The sequence below is a fragment of the Rhinopithecus roxellana genome, chromosome 15 (genome assembly GCF_007565055.1).
Source record: "Rhinopithecus roxellana isolate Shanxi Qingling chromosome 15, ASM756505v1, whole genome shotgun sequence".
NCBI lineage: Eukaryota > Metazoa > Chordata > Mammalia > Primates > Cercopithecidae > Rhinopithecus > Rhinopithecus roxellana.
The window spans coordinates 127,201,222-127,221,966 of record NC_044563.1 but is presented as its reverse complement, the minus strand read 5'-3'; the positions used below and the strand labels follow the sequence as shown (position 1 = coordinate 127,221,966).

The following is a 20,745-nucleotide window of genomic DNA, read 5'->3' as shown; positions in this document are numbered from 1 at the left end:
GGCCGAGGTGGGAGGATCACGAAGTCAGGAGTTTGAGACCAGCCTGGCCAAAAAGGTAAAACCCCACCTCTACTGAAAATACAAAAATTAGCTGAGCGCGGTGGTGCATGCCTGTAATCCCAGCTACTCGGGATGCTGAGGCAGGAGAATTGCTTGAACCTGGGAGACAGAGGTTGCAGTGAGCTGAGGTCGCGCCACTGCACTCCAACCTGGGCGACAGAGCAAGACTCTGTCTCGCAAAAAAACAAAAAAAATTATCTGTAGTCCCACATCCCTCTATACTCCATCATCTATGGAGAAATAAGTATCTTGCATGCTTCCTCCTTATGGCAAGCAGAACAGTCAGTGCAGGCTGAACACTGATTTTCTGAGGGAGAAATGCTACTCTGAGCAGGTGTTTTGAAACTGTTTTTCCCAGGCAAAGCTATCCTTCCTATATTACAAAGTGATGGAGATTTTAAAAAATGTGTTTATAAAATATCACATGGAAACACCTTCACAATAAAAAACATTCATTTCTATATTCCTTACCTATAGCATTTGGCACATGTCCTGCCATTTATTGTGCTCACTAAAGACATACATAGAACAGAGAGTCCAAAATCAGGTTTTAAAAGTGTTAGGAACTGCTGTTTCCAAGAATCCCTGCATCAGTCCTGGCCTTTCTTTGTGCTATATTATAATTAAGTTGTTGTTTAAAAAAAAAAAAAAAAAAAACAAGCAAGATGATAAAATAGACCAGCATTATACTACTTTGATTAGAAAAAAGTCATTCATCACAGACGGACCTCCATTCCTGGATTCTTATTTACCTCTGCGAAACAAAGAGGGCCTTAGCTACTGTGAAGAACAGCACATCATCACTGCGAGTAAGGCAAATGTTTCACTTATAATTCTCTGTCCTACAGTCAGATCATATGTGCCAGTTTCACACTGGAAAACAGTAATCAAGTATTGAGAATTAAATACCAGAGATCTTTCAAGCAAGGAGGAGCCCAGTCTATCTTCACACACTCCGCAGTTATTGTTCTGTACTGTCTAGACCTATTACTTCTCCAGTGCTTCAACTCTGTCTCTGATATTCCTGCAGAGCAGATCTCAAAGAGGAGCTTTTTAATATTGTAACTAGCCATTTCTTCTATTATCACTTCTTTTCTTCTGTCTTGGCATCAGTTCCTATTAGAATGCCCTCCTCTTTGAAAATGAAAGATGGGACTGGGTACTGTGGCTTATGCCTGTAATCCCAGTACTTTGGGAGGCTGAGGTGGGTGGATCACCTGAGGTCGGGAGTCCAAGACCACCCTGGCCAACGTGGTGAAACCCCGACTACTAAAAATACATAAATTAGCTGGGCGTGATGGCTCATGCCTGTAATCCCAGCTACTTGGGAGGCATAAGAATTGCTTCAACCTGGGAGGCAGAGGTTGCAGTGAGCCGAGATCACGCCACTGCACTCCAGCCTCGGCGACAGAATGAGACTCCACCTCAAAAGAAAAAAAAAAAAAGAAAGAAAAAGAAAAAAAAGAAAAGAAAAGAAAAAGGAAAAATGAAAGATGGAACTTCTGAAAAATAGATTCATCCTATTTGCAGATATTCAGATCAGTTACCCTTAGGGAAATAAGGCACCTATAATGTGACCCCAGATTGACTACAGGAATAGTACTAATATTTGGATCCTGTGTGGCTGCAAAAGAAGACGACTTCCAAACAGAAGTACTACTTTCCTGCCACAGGTCAGGCTGCATCACACAGCACTGCTGTGCTGGTCTAACATACAGGCAGACTGGAGGCTCCAAAGAACTCAAAGAAATACAGATACAATTCTTCCTTAAAATAGAAAGTTACAATATCAGTTGGGTCTCTGGTTAAGCTCATCAGTCCTTTCGAGTAATGTTTTCATGGTTGAGTGAGGAATATGGAGGAGCAACAGATGAGAGTAAGGAAACCTAGGTTCCAGTCCCAGCTCTATTACTTACTGGCTGTGTGACCTCAGGCAACTATGTTTACCTCCCCTCACTCCCCACCCCAGCCTGTTTCCTTATCTGTAAAATGGGGATAAAAATCACCTGCCTTGTCTACCACATGTTGTGATTGTGAGGATCAAATGAGATGCTGTGAAAGTGCCTTGTAAACTGAAGTTCTGACAGTAAAGGCTTTTAAAGTAATAGTAAATACTTATTACATTTTAATTAGGTCCTTATAATTGCCTATTTGACTAGAAGTGCCCCATGCAGGATGTGCCTCACAACAGACAGAACTAAAAAATAGGTGCTATAAATATACACTGGTCCTTTTCACTGGGGGTGGTTAAAAAAAAAAAGGAAAATTCTTAATTTCCTCAGCAGTGGCCTCAGATTACATTACTTAAAAATGTGATGTCATCCAAATCTATCAATTGATAAAATTTTCTCCAAATATGTCCTGTACAGTTGTAGTTTTGTCTGTTGATATCTTCACACGGAGGAGTCTAGAATTCAAAACACAGCATGCTAAAACTAAACAAAAAAACAATACAACCATATAGGTACAGTGGGTTGTAAAGGAAATTAAAATTAGAGGCATCATTATAATAAAATTAGGTCACAGTTCCTCAAATGGTCGCCTTTTTCCTGAGATAGCTCCAGGACAGGGTCCTAGTCCTGTGAAGTGCTTTAAAGAAGCTTAGTCTTGCTGGAGGTGAAAAGGATATGTGGGCTGGCAACTAGGCTATGTTCATTTTCAGCACGAGGATTTGAATAAGAAGGTCTGCTAGGAGCTGCCAAACAGCTTTGGTGGAGAAGCCCATATGGCCTAAGAGAGGCTTGCTAGTTCTCAGATGCCAGGCCAGAGTGTGGAGAACAGCTTAACACAGCCATCCAGGATTTTCAATTCTTCCTGTAAGTTGGTTCTGCTCTTCTCCGGTCTAGTAAATAATTGAACAGAGGAAAAACAATGAGATGTGGAGCAATATATCTATCTGTGCTTTAGGGCCTTTCTCTGCCTAGCTGCAAAAAGTTTACATGCAGAACAGAGACGTGACACAAAAGGAGCAAATGTGATTTTGACTAGAGTTTGAAATAGACTTTGACTAGCCCAGAGCACCCAGATTCCAGTATTCGTGTCAGAAGACCTTTATTACAAATGTTACAGGCGATGACTTGCAGGGAGTCAGGTCACTGGAATCACTAGTTAACAAGACGGTTGTCCTTTGGGGCCACAGGTGTGTTGCTAACCTCCACTTTTCTTCCTGATTTGCTTTGCTTTCCGGGGTTTGAGGATGGTGTAGTTTACATACACCGTATACTGATCTGACAGGAAAGGGACATAGAATGCCCGCAGCAGCTTTGAAGATCTGAAAAACAAGGGTTAAAAAAGAGAATTTTATCAGTTGGGAGAATTTACTAATGGTACTAAATGTAATTAAAAGAAATAAACTAAGATCTGTAGTAAGGATTGTATTTTATTCAAGTGACAGAGAAAAGCCTATTACTTAGGTCCTAGATCATGATAAAAGATTTAATCAAGGCCGAGTACCTTGTTACCTAAACGAAAATTTATTATTGTCCCTAATAAGCTACAGTATATCCTTCAGAAGAGCTCTAGGTCTTCATTTTGCATTAGAATGTGCCATAGAAAAATTCCAGGTCAATCAAAGGACTGCTATTGCTGAAATGAATTCTGAACACCAAAATGGTTTCTGCATCTAAGAAACTGTAGAGATGCCAAGTACTCAAATGACCTGGACTCCAGCTCTAAGTTTTCCTGGAGAGGGGAAGAAAACTACATCCTGGGTGCCTGTGCCTAGTGTTCCAGTATTGTCTAAGTCAAGGAAAGCATCTATATACAAGTTCATGTTGTGACAACATGTCCCTGGTAAATTATAATATATCTACTTATTACTGAAACGTAAGAACTGAAAACCTAAATTTCTCATGAATTTCTGAAGAATGTGAAAAGTGTTTATATTTTAAATATATTATCGGCTGGGCACAGTGGCTCACGCCTGTAATTCCAGCACTTTCAGAGGCCGAGGCAAGCAGATCATCTGAGATCAGGAGTTCGAGACCAGCCTGACCAACATGGTGAAACTCTGTCTCTATTAAAAACACAAAAAAATTAGCCGGGCATAGTGGTACATGCCTGTAATCCCAGCTACTTGGGAGGCTGACGCAGGAGAATTGCTTGAACCCGGGAGGTAGACGTTGCAGTGAACCGAGATCACGCCACTGCACTCTAGCATGGGCGACAGAGCGAGACTCCATCTCAACAACAACAACAAAAATATATGATTTAATCCATTTGATAATTCTATGAGGAAGTGGCATTATTATCCCTATTTTATAAAAGGGAAACTAGGGCTTCAACTTGCACAGGGTTACACAGTAAGTGACAGAGGCCTCATTCAAATCCAGGTTTGATTCCAGAGTCTGCACTCTTAACCATTATGGTTTATCATGCATCCCAGGAACAGACTAACAGGATTTGTCATTTCCTAGAAAAAGTTGTAGTGATAGTTTTAAATTCTGTATGGAGTATTACTTCCTGACTCTGATTTCTGAGTCTGAAAATCAAAAGTTGGCCTAGTTACTGCCATCCTGAATGAGGTAGCTGAAGGTGTTCCACTGCCAGTCCTTTTCCAAATTCTAAACTTGTAAATGTCATGTCAACGTGGCATTTGTACTGGCAGCCTACCCTTGGGTTTGGCAGACTCCTACAATGCCTGCACACAATGACACTGTGCTTGGCATGCACGCCTCTTAGAGATTCTTCCCAACTAGGACGCTGGCAGTGCCCTGTGCTCTGTGAGATTCACTTCACTTCAACAGTGAACTCTATCAACGGCTTTGATAGAGAAAAGAGGTTTGGAGAAGAGACATGAGACAAAGCAGGGCTCCTACAAAAGAGGAAGCATCTACCCCAGTCAAGGAGAAGTTAATGGCCAGGCACGGTGGCTCAGGCCTGTAATTCCAATATTTTGAGAGGCTGAGGTGGGAGGACTGCTTGAGCCCAGGAGTTTGAGCCCAGCCTGGGCAACAAAGTGAGACCTGTGTTTACAAAAAATGTTTAAAAATTAGCCTGGCAGATTGGCACACACGGGCAGTCTCAGCTATTCTGAAGTCTGAGCTGGTAGTACGGCATGAGCCCATAAGCCCAGGAGGTTGAGGCTGCAGTGAGCTGTGATCATGCCACTGCACTTCAGCCTGGGTGACAGAGTGAGACATTGTCCGAAAAAAAAAAAAAAAAAGAAAATTTACCCTTTTCATCTACACTGCACAAATAAGGTGAAGGGTAAAGGGTAGAACAGAATGATGCAAAATAGAGCAAATTCCTACAAGCTTTAGTAAAGAAAGTATAAAACTAACAAGTGTAATTTCCATTTTAGTTGACTCTACAACATAAGCTTCATTAATACAGTCATTGTATATTTCTGGTCAACTCAGTCCTTGGTATAACCTCAGCGTCCAGCGGACCCAATTTTAGTTTTCAACTTACTTTTTTTTTTTTTTTCCAAGAGACAGGGTCTCAGTATTTTGCCCAGACTGGCCTTGAATTCCTGGGCTCAAACAATCCTCCTGCCTCGGAATCCCAAAGTGTTGGGATTACAGGCGTGAGCTACCTCGCCTGTCCCAGGTTTTTACTTTCTTTTTGTAGCAATTCCTTACTATTTGGGAGGATTGCTAGTTCATAATTTTATTCTTTTTAGAGTCTTCCAAAGAACAAAGATAAATTATACTTATTTTCATTTATTTATTTTGAGACAGGGTCTTGCTCTGTTGCCCAAGCCAGAGTGCGGTAGCATGATCATAGTTCACTGCAGCCTTGACCTCCTGAGCTCAAGCAATCCTCCTGCCTCAGCTTCCTGAGTAGCTGGGCTACAGGTGTGCCTGGCTAATTTTTTATTTTTTGTAGAGATGGGGTTTCATTATGTTATCCAAGCTGGCCTTGAACTCCTGGGCTCGATAAATCCACCAGCCTCAGCCTTCCAAAGTGTTAGGATTACAGATATGAGCCACCATGCCCAGCCTATAAAATAACTTAAAAATAGGCCAGACACAATGGCTCACGCCTGTAATCCCAGCACTTTGGGAGGCCAAGGTGGGTGGATCATGAAGTCAGGAGTTCAAGACCAGCCTGGCCAAGATGGTGAAACCCCGTCTCTACTGAAAGTACAAAAATTACAGCGTGCTTGTAATCCCAGCTACTCAGGAGGCTGAGGAAGGACAATCGCTTGAACCTGGGGGGTGGAGGTTGCAGTGAGCCGAGATTGCGCCACTGCACTCCAGCTTGGGTGACAGAGCGAGACCCTGTCTCAAAAAAAAAAAAAGAAAAAAAAAAAGTAAAAATAGAGAAAACAAAGAGGGTCCATTGGACTGAGATAGTAAATGGTGATGACTATTTTCCTGGTAGGCTGATAGATCATGTTCACAAAAATGATCATTTTCTGATAATTTCAGAAATTGATTCCACTCAGGAGTTGGAAAAAAATTATTTCCTGATCACTAGGTATGAATAAAAGAGAAAAAAAAGAATAATAATAATTTAAAAAACTATCTTGGTCTGCACATGGGATACATCATCATCAAAAACACTGACTAGCAGCCGGGCGCAGTGGCTCACTTGAGGTCAGGAGTTCAAGACCAGCCTGGCCAACATAGTGAAACCCTGTCTCTACTAAAAATACAAAAATTAGCCGGGCATAGCGGCGGGTGCCTTTAATCTTAGATACTTGGGTGGCTGAGGCAGGAAAATTGCTTGAACCTGGGAGATGGAGCTTGTAGTAAACTGAGATTGCGCCACTGCACTCCAGCCTGGGTGATGGGGCAAGACTCTGTCTCAAAAACAAAACAAAACAAAACAAAACAAAATAAAACACTGACTAGGTAGGTGTTGTGGTATGTTCCTGTAATCCTGGGTACATGAAAGAATTGCTTGGGCCCAGGAGTTCAAGGGCAACCTGGGCAAACACAGCAAAACCACATTTCTGAAAAACAAAAAAAGTTAAAAAATAACTGGCTGGACTGAAATGGAAAAAGGACTACTATGCATTATTGTTGAGTTCAAAAGACAAGCTAAAACAAGGATAAAAAATAAAAGAGATTGGGAGAAAATGCAATATATGTACCAGACGATTTGCATCTAGACTATATAAACTGTTTGGGTGATCAGTAAGACAATTCAATAGGAAAAATGACAAAAGATATGATTACAGAAGAGAAATGCAAATGGTTGATAAACATGAAATAATGATCAATCTTACCAGGAATCAGGGAAATGTAAGACTAGACACAATTTTCAATAATCAGGTTTGGAAAAGTTAAAAAGCCTGACAGTCTCAAACACTGATGAGGAATCAAGAAACAGATATTGCCAGTAAAAGTGTAAACCCGCACAGTCACTTAGAAAGACAGTTTTCACCGGGCGCGGTGGCTCAAGCCTGTAATCCCAGCACTTTGGGAGGCCGAGACGGGCGGATCACGAGGTCAGGAGATCGAGACCATCCTGGCTAATACGGTGACACCCCGTCTCTACTAAAAAATACAAAAAACTAGCCGGGCGAGGAGGCGGGCACCTGTAGTCCCAGCTACGCGGGAGGCTGAGACAGGAGAATGGCGTGAACCCGGGAGGCGGAGCTTGCAGTGAGCTGAGATCCTGCCACTGCACTCCAGCCTAGGTGACAGAGCAAGACTCTGTCTCAAAAAAAAAAAAAAAGAGGCCGGGCGCGGTGGCTCAAGCCTGTAATCCCAGCACTTTGGGAGGCCGAGACGGGCGGATCACGAGGTCAGGAGATCGAGACCATCCTGGCTAACACGGTGAAACCCCGTCTCTACTAAAAAATACAAAAAACTAGCCGGGCGACGAGGCGGGCGCCTGTAGTCCCAACTACTCGGGAGGCTGAGACAGGAGAATGGCGTGAACCCGGGAGGCGGAGCTTGCAGTGAGCTGAGAGCCGGCCACTGCACTCCAGCCTTGGTGGCAGAGCAAGACTCCGTCTCAAAAAAAAAAAAAAAAAAAAAAAAAAGAAAGACAGTTTTAGCAGTATCAATTAAAATGAAAATTATGCAGTCCCTATGATACAGCAGAGGACTTTTACTTTGTACTTTACGCCATGTTATTTATTTATTTGCTTGTTTTACAAACAATCTACTTGTTTTTCCATTTGCTATGATGAAAAATTTCAAATATATATAAAAGTAGATAAATGTATTACTTATAATAATGTTTTAAAACCAGTAGACAAATTTTTAAATAAAGGAAACCCTCAATTTTCAAAAACAAAAAGCAACCAACCAAACAAAAAAATCAATGTGCCCACTATATGTAAACATTTGTGTGCTGGCTCTGAGATATATAAGTCTCTCTTCTCAAAGGGCTAATAAGCTAATTGGGTAGAACAGATTATGAACGATACATCATCATAACTTAGCATATGGTAAATTCTAAACAACTGACACAGAAGTTCAAAGTGATAATGCAAACATTCAGACGGGAGGTCAAATGCTGAGGGCTGGGTAGGTAGGTGTATAAGCAGCATTTAATAAACATGTAGCACATCATTTCATTTTATCCATCCAATATTCCAAGGTACACTAAGCAGGAAAAGCAACTTGTCTAACCATAACCAAATCTACAGGCATCTCAGGTTAAATACTCTGTGCATTCAGCAGCAACTAGAGGTGGGCTGAATAAATCCCAAACTCTTTCTCACTGCCTACAAATCCCTAGGAGATCCAGCCCTTGCCTGATTGTCCCACCTCACCTTGTGCCATCTTCCTCCTGGACCTCTACAATCTGGTCACACCAGCCCCCTTTCATTTCTTCAAAAATACAAGCTCCTACCTTAGAGCCCTTGCATATGCTGTTGCCTCAGCCAGGAACACTCTTCCACCCTGTTTTTCTCATGACCGAGTTCATCTCATTTTTCATGTCTCAGCTTAAAAGTTACCTCCTTTGGCCGGGCGCAGAGGCTCACGCCTGTAATCCCAGCACTTTGGGAGACCAAGGTGGGTGGATCACTTGAGGTCAGGAGTTCGAGACCAGTCTGGCCAACGTGGTGAAACCCCGTCTCTACTAAAAATACAAAATTAGCTGGCTGTGGTGGTACCCGCCTATAATCCCAATTATTTGGGAGGCTGAGGCAGGAGAATCACTTGAACCTGGGAGGTGGAGGTTGCAGTGAGCCAAGATTGTGCCACTGCACTCCAGCCTGGGTGACAGGGTGAGACTCTGTCTCAGGGAAAAAAAAAAAAAAAAGTTACCTCCTTTGAGAGGTCTTCCAACAATCCTAAGAAACCCTAGGTTTCCACCTCTCACTTCTTTTCTCTCAGTGCACCTGTGTGCTTCTTCATTATACAGTTCACAATTTGTATTATTTATTTATTGGTTAACTAGTTTATTATCTACCCTCCCCCACAAAACACACCCAAATTCCAGGGGCCATGCCTGTTTTATCTGTCCACATGTGCCTGGCCATATAGTAAATGCTGAAAAACAAATGTTGGATGGATGGAAGGAAGGATGAATGGATGGACTGCTGAAGAGAGCGAGGGAGGGATATCACACAAATGAGATATGAGTTTAATTCAATTTAGTTTAACTACAAGTAAATGAGCTCCATGTCAAGCAATGGGTTAAATGCCAGGAACACAATGATGGTTCCTCCTACTCCCAATGAGGAATTCAAAGTCCAAGTGAATTTGCGGTTTGGAATAACCATCTTGCTAAGGACAAACATGGGTCTGACTTAGCTACATCATGAGATCCAAGAAACATCCTGATTTGCCAAGCTCCCTCAGTGTATAATCACAACAAATTCGGCATCAAATTCTAAATAATGTATTCAGGAAATAAGGAGGCATTTCTAGTTAAACCAGAACACAAAACTACAAAAAAGGCAAGAATTACATAGAAGGAAAAGCAAAGAAGGATCTATTTAACATCAGAGTGTGGCACTGGAAAAAAATCCTTTAGAAGACAAACCTCCTTTTCTCCTGCAGATTCTGGCTGTGATCTTTAATAGCATTATCTATCTATAATATAATATATAAAGCCACTAACTAATTTTTTCCAGAAGATGGAATCAGAAAGCAGCCAATATATGCTTAAGCCCACTGTCATCTCTAAGCTGGGATGGGAATATATTGTAATTTCTTTTTTTTCTTTTGAGACAGGATCTCACTCTTTCACCTGGGCTGGAGTGTAGTAGTGTGATCCCAGCTCACTGCAGCCTTGACCTCAAGGGTTCAAGTGATCCTCCCACCTTAGCCTCCTGAGTAGTTGGGACTAAGGTGTGTGCCACCATTCCCAGCTTTTTACTTTTTATAGAGACAGTGTTATACTATGTTGCCCAGACTGGTCTCAAGCTCCTAGGCTCAAGCAGTCCTCCCACCTTGGCCTCTCAAAGTGCTAGGATTACAGGTATGAGTCACCGCACCTAGCTTGTGTGTGTGTGTGTGTGTGTGTTTAACCAAAAGAACAAGCTGGCTTGAATTCTTCCTTTCCAACATTCCAGCTGCTGTTCTAGATTATTTTGTCATCAAAAGCTTTAATATACTAAGCATAACTGGGGCATTTTGAATTGTTATATTGTATTGTTATTGAAAAAAGGAAACCAAATTGGTAATTTGCCTTTATAAAAGGAAAGAGCAGGCCGGGCGCGGTGGCTCACGCCTGTAATCCCAGCACTTTGGGAGGCCGAGGCGGGTGGATCACGAGGTCAGGAGATCAAGACCATCCTGGCTAACATGGTGAAAACCCGTCTCTACTAAAAATATAAAAAATTAGCCAGGCATGGTGGTGCCCACCTGTAGTCCCAGCTACTCGGGAGGCTGAGGCAGGAGAATAGCGTGAACCCGGGAGGCGGAGCTTGCAGTGAGCCGAGATCGAGACACTGCACTCCAGCCTGGGTGACAGAGCAAAACTCCGGCTCAAAAAAAAAAAAAAAAAAAAAAAGGAAAGAGCAGTTGTGCACTGCAATGACATGTGGTCATTTATACACATGGAAACAGAGATCAGACTGATTCACAGACAAAACTAACACCTATCAAAACTCATATGATAATGTCTGTAATAAAGTGAAATGCCAAAGTACTGCCCTAGGGCAGCACAGGCAGCATGATTTAGAGAGACATAAATATGTGCCTCTATCATGGAAACTGAAATACTTCCCCTGCCAGTGAGAAAGTCACTCAAGTGATTCAAGGATGAAACAGACCTGGACAAAGCAATCGCCTGAACAGCATAATTAGCTCACGGCTCCGAATGTTTTCTAATTCAATTACCAGCCCTATTTATCAGGGCTGAGGAGCATTCGGCTGTGGAGATTTAAATCTGCTCTTGCTGACGTCAATGAATGGCTGCCAGTCCCTGATGTCACCAGTTCAGCAGGCACAAATGGAAATGCTGGGTCAATTTTTCATTTTAAAAAGAAAACATCCTAGTATCCAGGTTTTCTTTCTCTTTTAAAAGACAGGATCTTGCTCTGTTGTCCAGGCTGGAGTGCAGTGGCATGATCATAGGTCACTGCAGCCTCAACCTCCTGGGTTCAAGTGATCCTCCCTCATCTGTCTCCAGAGTAATGGGGACTACAGGTATGTGCCACCACATCCAGCTAATTTATTATCATTATTATTATTTATAGAGACAGAGTCTCACTATGTTGCCCAGGATGGTCTTAAAGCTTCAAGCAATTCTGTGGCCTCAGCCTCCCAAAATAGTGGGACTGCAGGCATGAGCCACCATGCCTGGCCCAGGTCTTGTCCTGTCTTCTTTCTCCTCTTCTCTCTTCTCTTCTCTTCTCTTCTCTTCTCCTCTCTTTCTTTGTTTCTTCTCTTATCTATCTATCTATCTACCTATCCATACATCCCATCATCCATCCATCCATCCATCCATCCATCCATCCATCCATCCAAGCACTAATATCCCCTGTAAACCTGTAATCTAAGCTCACTGCCAGTTGTCTTTCCAGCTGCAGCTTTTTCAAGTTAGTTTCTTTCTCTCTTGCATTTAGCTCACTTTTCAGTGAGAGATTTTCTACAACCGTTAGTGCAGAACTTGGCTTTTGCAGCTATCTTCAGTTCTGAAGAGAATCTCAGAATTCCTTCAAGACTTAGTGACAGTTAACCTATAGTTCCATATCAAGCAATTTAAGCACGTCTCAAAAAGCTGGTATGGAGCAAAAATGTGACTGTTACGTTTTTAACAGAAAATGTGGTGAGAAACATTATTCTAATGATAACTAATGGGAAGGTGACTTACAACCCTGTTATACAAAAGAGGAGTTCCATGCTGTATGTTATACTCCACCAGTCCCTTGAGGATGGAATTTTATCTAACTGCTCTATCTCTAGTTTTTAGGAAAGTGCCACAGAAAGTCCTCAATAAATAGTCTGTGAATGAATGAACGCCTATGCTGTGACTCTTAAACCAGAGCATCTGGTTTACCTCCCACCCTTCTTACAATATTCATCTTCCACAAGGAAAAGGAAATATCAAAAATAATCTGAAGTTATTTTTTCTGTTCTCTTCCTAAGCAATTCAATCCTAAAGCCATTACACGGGGCAGAGCAAAGCAGAAGTCTAGAGTGGGGAGCTGGGGGGCTGTGGTGGCTATGGGATGTCAGAGTGCAAGGGAGGCATGGAAGGCGTGTTGGCAAAGAAAATATACTGCAGAAGGTCCTATAATTGCATAATGGCAATATACCCCGCAGGTGGCCATTTACATAGAATTTGCTGAATCAGCATTATCTGTGTGACCAGTATATTTTACTTTGAGCAGGAATGTTCAATAGACCCTTGATGTTCAATAAATATTCATGATTTTGACTATCTGGAGCAACCTCCAAAAATCCATTATGTGTAATGACTAGGAAGTTTACTGAGGCACAAACCGGAATCGTGGCATCGTGAGACTGGTATACAGAGTGAATCATTCCACTGATTCGTGGCCTTGGCCAACATCTGGCATAACATCATAACCTTTTGATCAGTCACCTTTAGCAAATATTCAGAATGAGGAAATGGGGAAAAATGCTATTAGGCAACTGGCTATTTTCTGACCTCAGTCCCATCAAGGTTGCTGGAGAAATGCTCTTCACCAGTCTTTTTTCCCATCTGAGTTACTTAGATATAAAGGTACTCTATGTTCCATTCATCAGTCCTGTGGAGAAGATGCCAACATTCGAGAGAGTTTTTATCCCTGCTCTTCGGACCCTCATTTGGGCTTCTTTTATGTGACAAACAGAAGGATTAGGGGTCACATCAGCAAATGATTCTGGCAAGCTTTACAGAGATGAAATAAACAATGAGTATGCTTTAAAATAACTCAATAATCTTTATTTTACCAAATAAGGGCATCAGAAGCTTCTGAAGAAAACCTTATACCATCTTTTTTCTATTTACTCTAGTATAAATCCAGTTTTAAGAATGTGAAATACATAATCAATACATATTTTCTAAGACTCTATAATGTGCTAGGAGTTTTAGAGAATCAACATGTAATGTGGTTCTAACTCTCAAGGAACTCAGAACAAAGACCTCAGATGATGCTGCCTGCTTAGGCTAAGGCAGCTAAAAGTAGCAGTGGTCCTAAAACAGGTTATATGCTCTTCAAACCTGAGAGCCTCTATGGCATGGACTTAGAGAACAGATGGTCTGTAAATGGTTTCTTTCTAGAGAACTCATTTCACAACAATAGAAAGCAGACTCTCTAAACTTCAGAAAAATGAAAAAAGGTTTATTCTTCTTAAAATGTCAGCAGATTTTAATGATTAAGCAACTGAATAATGGCAAAACACCATGTGTTTTGAAGCCAAATCTGGCCTGGGGTAGCTCTGCCAGATGAAGGGTCTCAAGAAAGCATCCTGGGAGAATAAGAGGAGGAAAAGCCAAAAACTGACAGAGAGTGAAACAGAAAGTATGAGAGAATAAAAGTTGATAAATACCAAAGTATAGAAACTCTGATCTCTTTTTCCTGTTTCTCAGTATTCTTGGCATTGCTGAGGAAGCTAAGGGCACCACCACGATTGACATGCAGGGAAAAAACAAAAACACTTCAATTACTGCTTAGGAGGGAGAACTAATTCTACCCAAAGGATGGAAGCACCATCTGAAGCATGTCAAACTGTTGGCCTGTAACCAAATTCTGCCATGGGGTGGAGTCTCCCCTTCCACCTGGATAATAAGAAGCTGCAGATGGAAACAGCCTGCTGGACTACTGCATATACCATATGCCTCTTCGGTAAGAAATCACCTTTAAAAAGAAAAGTTTCAAAGATTATCCAGTTTGGATGGAGAATGGCGTTACAAGATACACAGTGGCTTTAAAGCATGTCCATACTTCTTTGACACTCCTCCCATCAACAGAGGAAGTCTAATTCTTTTCCCCTTGAGCATGAGTTATTCAACTGGCTTGCTGCCAACTAACAGAATGAGGAGGAAGTGATACTGTGTGACTTCCAAGGCTAGGTCAAAAAAAACGATGCAGATCTTGAGATGCTTACTCTTGGAAGTCAGCCACCATGCTATAAGGAAGCCCAAGCCACATAGAGAAGACACAGATAGGTGTTCTGGCAGACAGCCCCAGCTGAGATCTAGCCAAGAGCCAGCATCCAGACATATGAGTGAGAAAGCCGCTCAGCTGCCTCCAGCCCCAGCCACTATCTGATGGCTAATGCATTGGAGATCCTGAGTAAGAACTGGCTGGTTGAGCCCATCAACTCCCAGAACCATGAGAAGAAACAATAATCAACTATTGTCGTTTTACGCCACTAAGTATGGATGACTGTTACACAGCAATAGCTGGAACAAATGCTTCTGGCTAATTTGCCCTTTATAGTGATCAATCCAATGGTCTTATCTTCCACAGAGAAATAGTTCTGCTTATGCTGGAGCTAAGGGCTGGCTCCTTTCAACCAGATTACTCTCTACAACATAAGACAAAAATGAATCTAAGTGCCATGGACTCTTTAGGCCTCAGAGCTGCTGGGTTCACCTTTTAGAGGCTAAAAGGAGAGCCATGGTCTTAGTAAAGTCCCCAGAACAGCCAAAGTTCAGTGGCCACTGAGAATCTTATGCTAGGCACTGAAAGAACATAATAAGCAGTATATGTTATCAGCACAGTCCCCAACTTGCTGCTGCAGAGGCCCTTTGACTAGAAAAGGCCCCTCTCCTGCCATACCAGCTAAAGGTTTCAACGTCTAACTCTTTATTTGTATTTACGCTTCATCTGCAATTGCCTGGCCAACATGGTGAAACCCTGTCTCTACAAAAAACACAAAAATCAGGCGTGGTAGTCCGTGCCTGTAGTCCCACCTATTCGGGAGGCTGAGATGGGAGGATGGCTTGAGCCCAGGAGGTGGAGGTTGCAGTGAACAGAGATTGTGTCACTGCACTCCAGTCTGGGCAACAGAACGAGACCCTGTCTCAAAAAGAAAAAAATAGAGAAAAATAAAATCCCACAATCCCCAAACTAAAGGTGAAAGCAAAGCAAGCAAGCAAGACAAAGGGACCTATAATGAAGGAGGAAACAGTGGGTGGAAAGTGGCTGTGCAAAGCACTGACAGGGACTCCCAACTTGTTTCCGAAGCTACAAACAGGCCCTGTTGCTCATGAAGCCAACTCCAATATCCTGGAGAGGCATTTCTCACCAGACTCCCACAACCAAACACTCTCAGCACACTTAGATAGGCACCCACCATTGAGCTGGTGATTTATTGCAACACTCTCCCTTCACTCCTCTCTGGGGACTCTCAGAGTAGGCAACACATCTGCCCACTTGTCAGCTATTTTATTCGTGTAGCAATTATATCATGCTTTGAAGAAAAAAAAATTCTCTTTTATTTTAGAAAGTATGTAATGTGAGATGGCCACAGAGTAACAAATGTGTCTGGTCTAAAAAGTGATACTGTCAAATAGTTTAGATTCCATATCCTGAGAGTTTGATAAACCTTTATAAAATTAGCCAGAGAGACATGGCAAACTCAGGGAATGGAAGTTGCAGCTCTGGTACTAGTTGTGTGAGCAGGGACTAGAACATGGTGATTAAGATCTTATGCCTGGATCTTCTCTCAAACTAATGGGGTCTGGGGTTTGTAGGCCTCTAATAAGGCAAAGCAGCAGCCAATTAGGAAAAGAAGTGAACGAACATCTGGGCTGTCATTCTCCCAAATGGTCTAATACCATTTAGCCTTATTTAGTAAGTACTACTCCATCAGTCCAACAATAAGGATGTTGCTTATCTTGCAACAATTTCAACAGGCTTCTTCATACATTCACAGACATGTGGAATTCCTAAATTTGCCCCAATCACAAAATTGTCCCAATCATCTTTAGGTTGCAACTCCCAGAAGTGGAGACTCCAATTACATATAACTGACAGTATAATTTTTTTTTTTTTTTTTTTTTTTTTAAGACAGAGTCTCACTCTGTCACCAGGCTGGAGTGCAGTGGTGTGATCTCAGCTCACTCCAACCTCCACCTCCCGGGTTCAAGCGATTCTCCTGCTTCAGCCTCCCGAGTAGCTGGGACTACAGGCACTCACCACCACGCCCAGCTAATTTTTGTATTTTTAGTAAAGACAGGGTTTCACTATGTTGGCTAGGATGGTCTCGATCTCTTCACCTCATGATCCGCTCACCTTGGCCTCCCAAAGTGCTGGGATTACAGGCGTGAGCCACCGTGCCTAGCCGATTCCATTTTTTTTTTTTTTTTAAACAAACAAATAAACAAACATGCTGGTACTGCCTTCAAACTACGCTGATCGCTTCTCTTTCAGACAGCTGAGGCCCAATCTAGGCTACAATAATAAGAAATGTCAGCAAGTTAAATCAAACAAGTAAACTATGGGCAAATTCATATAGCAAACGGACTGTGGAGCAAAGAAACTGTATCTATATATCTTCTTTCTGCCATCCTGCTTTTTGGAACAAGTCTCTTTATTCGGGTCACATTAAAGCAAGATGATCATATATTTCAATTTATCCAGGACAGGACCCCTTTTACTTTCAAAAGACTTCTGATATGGATGATACATTATAGATTACCTTACATAAAAGCAAATTCAAACCAGCCAAAGAGGTAAATAGAACTTTTTGATGCTGACTTTTGGGCCTCTCATCCAACAGGCATTTTATATCTTTCCACTTTTACTCATGATTGCTTCTTGAATTAAATAAGTGATTCTTCCCTCCTTACCACCAGTACTTATTTAATCCTACTTTTCTTCAGCTCAAGCACCCCCTCTTTCAGGAAGCCTTCCAAGTGTACTCTAACCTCCACAGGTCCCTCCTTTCTTCAAAGTTCTAGCATGATTGCCGGGCGCGGTGGCTCACGCCTGTAATCTCAGCTCTCAGGGAGGCAGAGGCGGGAGGATAGCTTGAGCCCAGGAGTTCGAGACCTGCCTGGGTAATACAGCGAGACCCCGTTCTCCACAAAAAGGAAAAAAAAAAAAAGACCAAAAAAAAAAAAAAAAAAAAAGTTCTAGCATGATTTGGTGCCTCTATGGTCTTAACACTATTTTCTTTTTTTCTGAGATGGAGTCTCGCTCTGTCGCCCAGGATGGAGTGCAGTGGCGCGATCTCGGCTCACTACAAGCTCTGCCTCCCAGGTTCACACCATTCTCTTGCCTCAGCCTCCTGAGTAGCTGTGACTACAGGCGCCCACCACCACGCCCAGCCAATTTTTTGTATTTTTTTTTTTTTTTTTTTTTGAGACGGAGTCTGGCTCTGTCTCCCAGGCTGGAGTGCAGTGGCCGGATCTCAGCTCACTGCAAGCTCCGCCTCCTGGGTTTACGCCATTCTCCTGCCTCAGCCTCCGGAGTAGCTGGGACTACAGGCGCCCGCCACCTCGCCCGGCTAGTTTTTTGTATTTTTAGTAGAGACGGGGTTTCACCGTGTTAGCCAGGATGGTCTCGATCTCCTGACCTCGTGATCCGCCCGTCTCAGCCTCCCAAAGTGCTGGGATTACAGGCTTGAGCCACCGCGCCCGGCTAATTTTTTGTATTTTTAATAGAGAGAGGGTTTCACCGTGTTAGCCAGGATGGTCTCAATCTCCTGATCTCATGATCTGCCTGCCTCGGCCTCCCAAAGTGCTGGGATTACAGGCGTGAGCCACTGCGCCTGGCCTGGTCTTAACACTATTTTCAAGTTGTTTTCATACGTGTAGGTCTTCCTACAAAAGATTTAAGTTATTCAAGGGAAAAGTCTGTGTCTAATCACTTCTTTTATGTGCCTTAAAGAATCTAATTCTAGGCCAGGCGTGGTGGCTCATGCCTGTAATCCCAGCACTTTGGGAGGCTGAGGCAGGTGGATCACAAGGTCAGGAGATTGAGACCATCCTGGCTAACATGGTGAAACCTTGTCTCTACTAAAAAATACAAAAAATTAGCCAGGCGTGGTGGCACATGCCTGTAGTCCCAGCTACTCGGGAGGCTGAGGCAGGAGAATCACTTGGACACAGGAGGCAGAGTTTGTAGTGAGCCAAGGTCATGCCACTGCACTCCAGCCTGGGCGACAGAGCGAGACTCCCTCTCAAAAAATAAAAAATAAAATAAAAAAGAATCTAACTCTATAACAAGGACATACCAGATATTCAGTAAATACTTTCTGATCTCCAAACCGGCCCAACCAGCTGACTTAGGAACATACCAGGAAGACTCCAAGTCTCCCCACTGCTCCACTTGCAACACCCTGTACTTTCCTCTTCAAGCACATAGTACATATTGTAATTACCTATTGATTTGCGTGGCTATTTGTTGAAGGTCAGCCTCATCATTGTATTATAAGGTCCAAGAGGACAGGGACCTGGTATGTACTATTGTTTATCCCTGTCTACCTACAGTCTATCATAGTGCCTGGCAGTGTTCAATCAATATTTGCTAACTGGAGATGAGTGATGGGTGGACAGACAATGGAAGAAAGAATAAATGATCTGAGAAAAATAAACAATAAAAAAAGCAGGTTTAGATTTTAGGAACTTAAACATTTGAGAAATTAACCCACTTACATTTCTAAACAGATCATGTGGCTATGTGTCATAGGCCTATTAAAACCTTTTCCGTTTCTCAGAAAGAGCCAGAGAATAGTGAGGTGTGCAGCCCCATCTTATCTAGGGTCTAAGACACAAGTGACCATTATATATGAATGGACCATTATTTCTTCTTAATATATAAATTGCTAAAGTACAAAAACCATTGTTTCAAGATGACAGAGGAACTTTAATTGCTCCAGTAAATAAGTGTGAAGGCATTTCAAGATTATGCTCACAAAAGCATTTCATGCACCATCTCAGCTCTGAGGCACACAGGCTCTGACAATACAGTCTGCCTTAATTGGCCCAAAGTCAGCAACATCATATATCATGGTGCTCACAGATAGAAACTACTGTGGCAAAACTGGCTGCAGCATCCTGCTGTTTTTGCAGTTAGACCAATATATACTAGAAAATGCTGAGGAAGATAAATGTAAAGAAAATCAGCATAATTCTGGAACGCTAGATAGCCTGCTAATTAATTAAAAGGTTTAACATTTCCATAATGTTTTAGAATGTAAACGGACTTTCATATATTCAATCTCATTTAATTCTTATACAATCCCAGAAAATACATAAAATAGTTACCTGTTTTACTGATATGAAATTTTGGAATCAGAATGGTATGAACACCAAGTGGCCAGGATTAAATTCACAGGTCTTCAAACCCCAGGCTGTCTTCACTGTCCTTTACATATGAACTGTACCTCTTTGGCTCTTGACCCAAATGATTCTTTCTTTCTCAACAGGTGGTTGTGAAAATCATGCTCTGAACAGTTTATGGGAAATGAAAATTCTGTGAAGGCATTCCCCAGTTACCAGTAAGGTTGCTTGAGATCTGCTGTCCCCTCAGAGCTGGGGATCTTTCCAGGCCCAGGTCTCGTCTTGTCACAGTTTTCTCAAATCAAAAATGAAGGCACAATAGAGCCCCACCCCAAATACTATAATAAACAACAAGCCAGGTACCAAAGAACACTTGTGATGCTGAGAACTTCCTACCATCACTGCTGCTTCTATCTCTCCAGCTGTCTGTTACTACTCCAGTTCTGGCAATGTTTTGAACATCCATGATCCTACCACCTTTCACTGTCTCCTACTCTCCCAATACTTTCCCCCAACTTCCCTCCTTACCAGCTTCTTCAGGTCATGGTCACTCATTAGATCACTTCCCTGCAGAAACCTTCAGTTCCCTTGTCCCTTCAGGCTGTGTTGAACTTTCTTAACTAAAGCCCAAGCCCCTACACAAAGATGTACATAGAAGGTTCATAGCAGCATTATTCCTAATAGCCAAAAAGTGTAAACAATGGAAATGTCCATCAGTTAGTGAAGGATTAAACAATGGAACAGTATTCAGCAATAAAAACAGACAACTACTGATAAATGCTATAACATGAATGAACCTCAAAAACAGGCTGAGTGAAAGAAGCCAGACACTAAACTCCACATATGATTCCACTTACATGAAATGTCCAGAAAAGGCAACCTATAGAAGCAGAGAATAGATTAGCGGGATCCCTGGAGATGGCAGTGGGAATGAGGTATCTTACTGGGGTGATAACAATGTTTTAAAATTGAACTGTGGTAATGGTTATACAACTTGGTAACTTTAGTAATAATCATTTAATTGTATACTTTAAATGGATGAACTGGATGACATGTAAATTACACTGCAACAAAGTTAAAAAAAAAAAAAAAAAACCCTGGTTAAATTTACCTGTTTTGTGCCTCACAGTGAAGCTGTGA

At 42.1% G+C, this 20,745-nt stretch overlaps 1 protein-coding gene across 9 annotated transcripts in view; it reads right to left on the bottom strand.

The window, feature by feature from the left end:
* ALG9 (ALG9 alpha-1,2-mannosyltransferase) overlaps positions 1 to 20,745 on the bottom strand; it is a 114,693-nt gene that overhangs the window by 17,678 nt on the left and 76,270 nt on the right. For 5 of the 9 annotated variants that reach the window (XM_030918469.1, XM_030918475.1, XM_030918477.1 and 2 more), the window contains exons 15-16: positions 3,213 to 3,331; positions 1,520 to 2,902 (exon numbers count right to left, since the gene is read on the bottom strand). In XM_030918469.1, the coding sequence (XP_030774329.1) occupies positions 2,865 to 2,902; positions 3,213 to 3,331 (157 nt within the window). In that variant the 3' untranslated portion in view covers positions 1,520 to 2,864. Of the gene's footprint in view, positions 1 to 1,518; positions 2,903 to 3,086; positions 3,332 to 20,745 lie in introns of those variants that run through there. The other 4 variants (XM_010382336.1, XM_030918472.1, XM_030918471.1 and 1 more) reach the window with 3 other exon arrangements.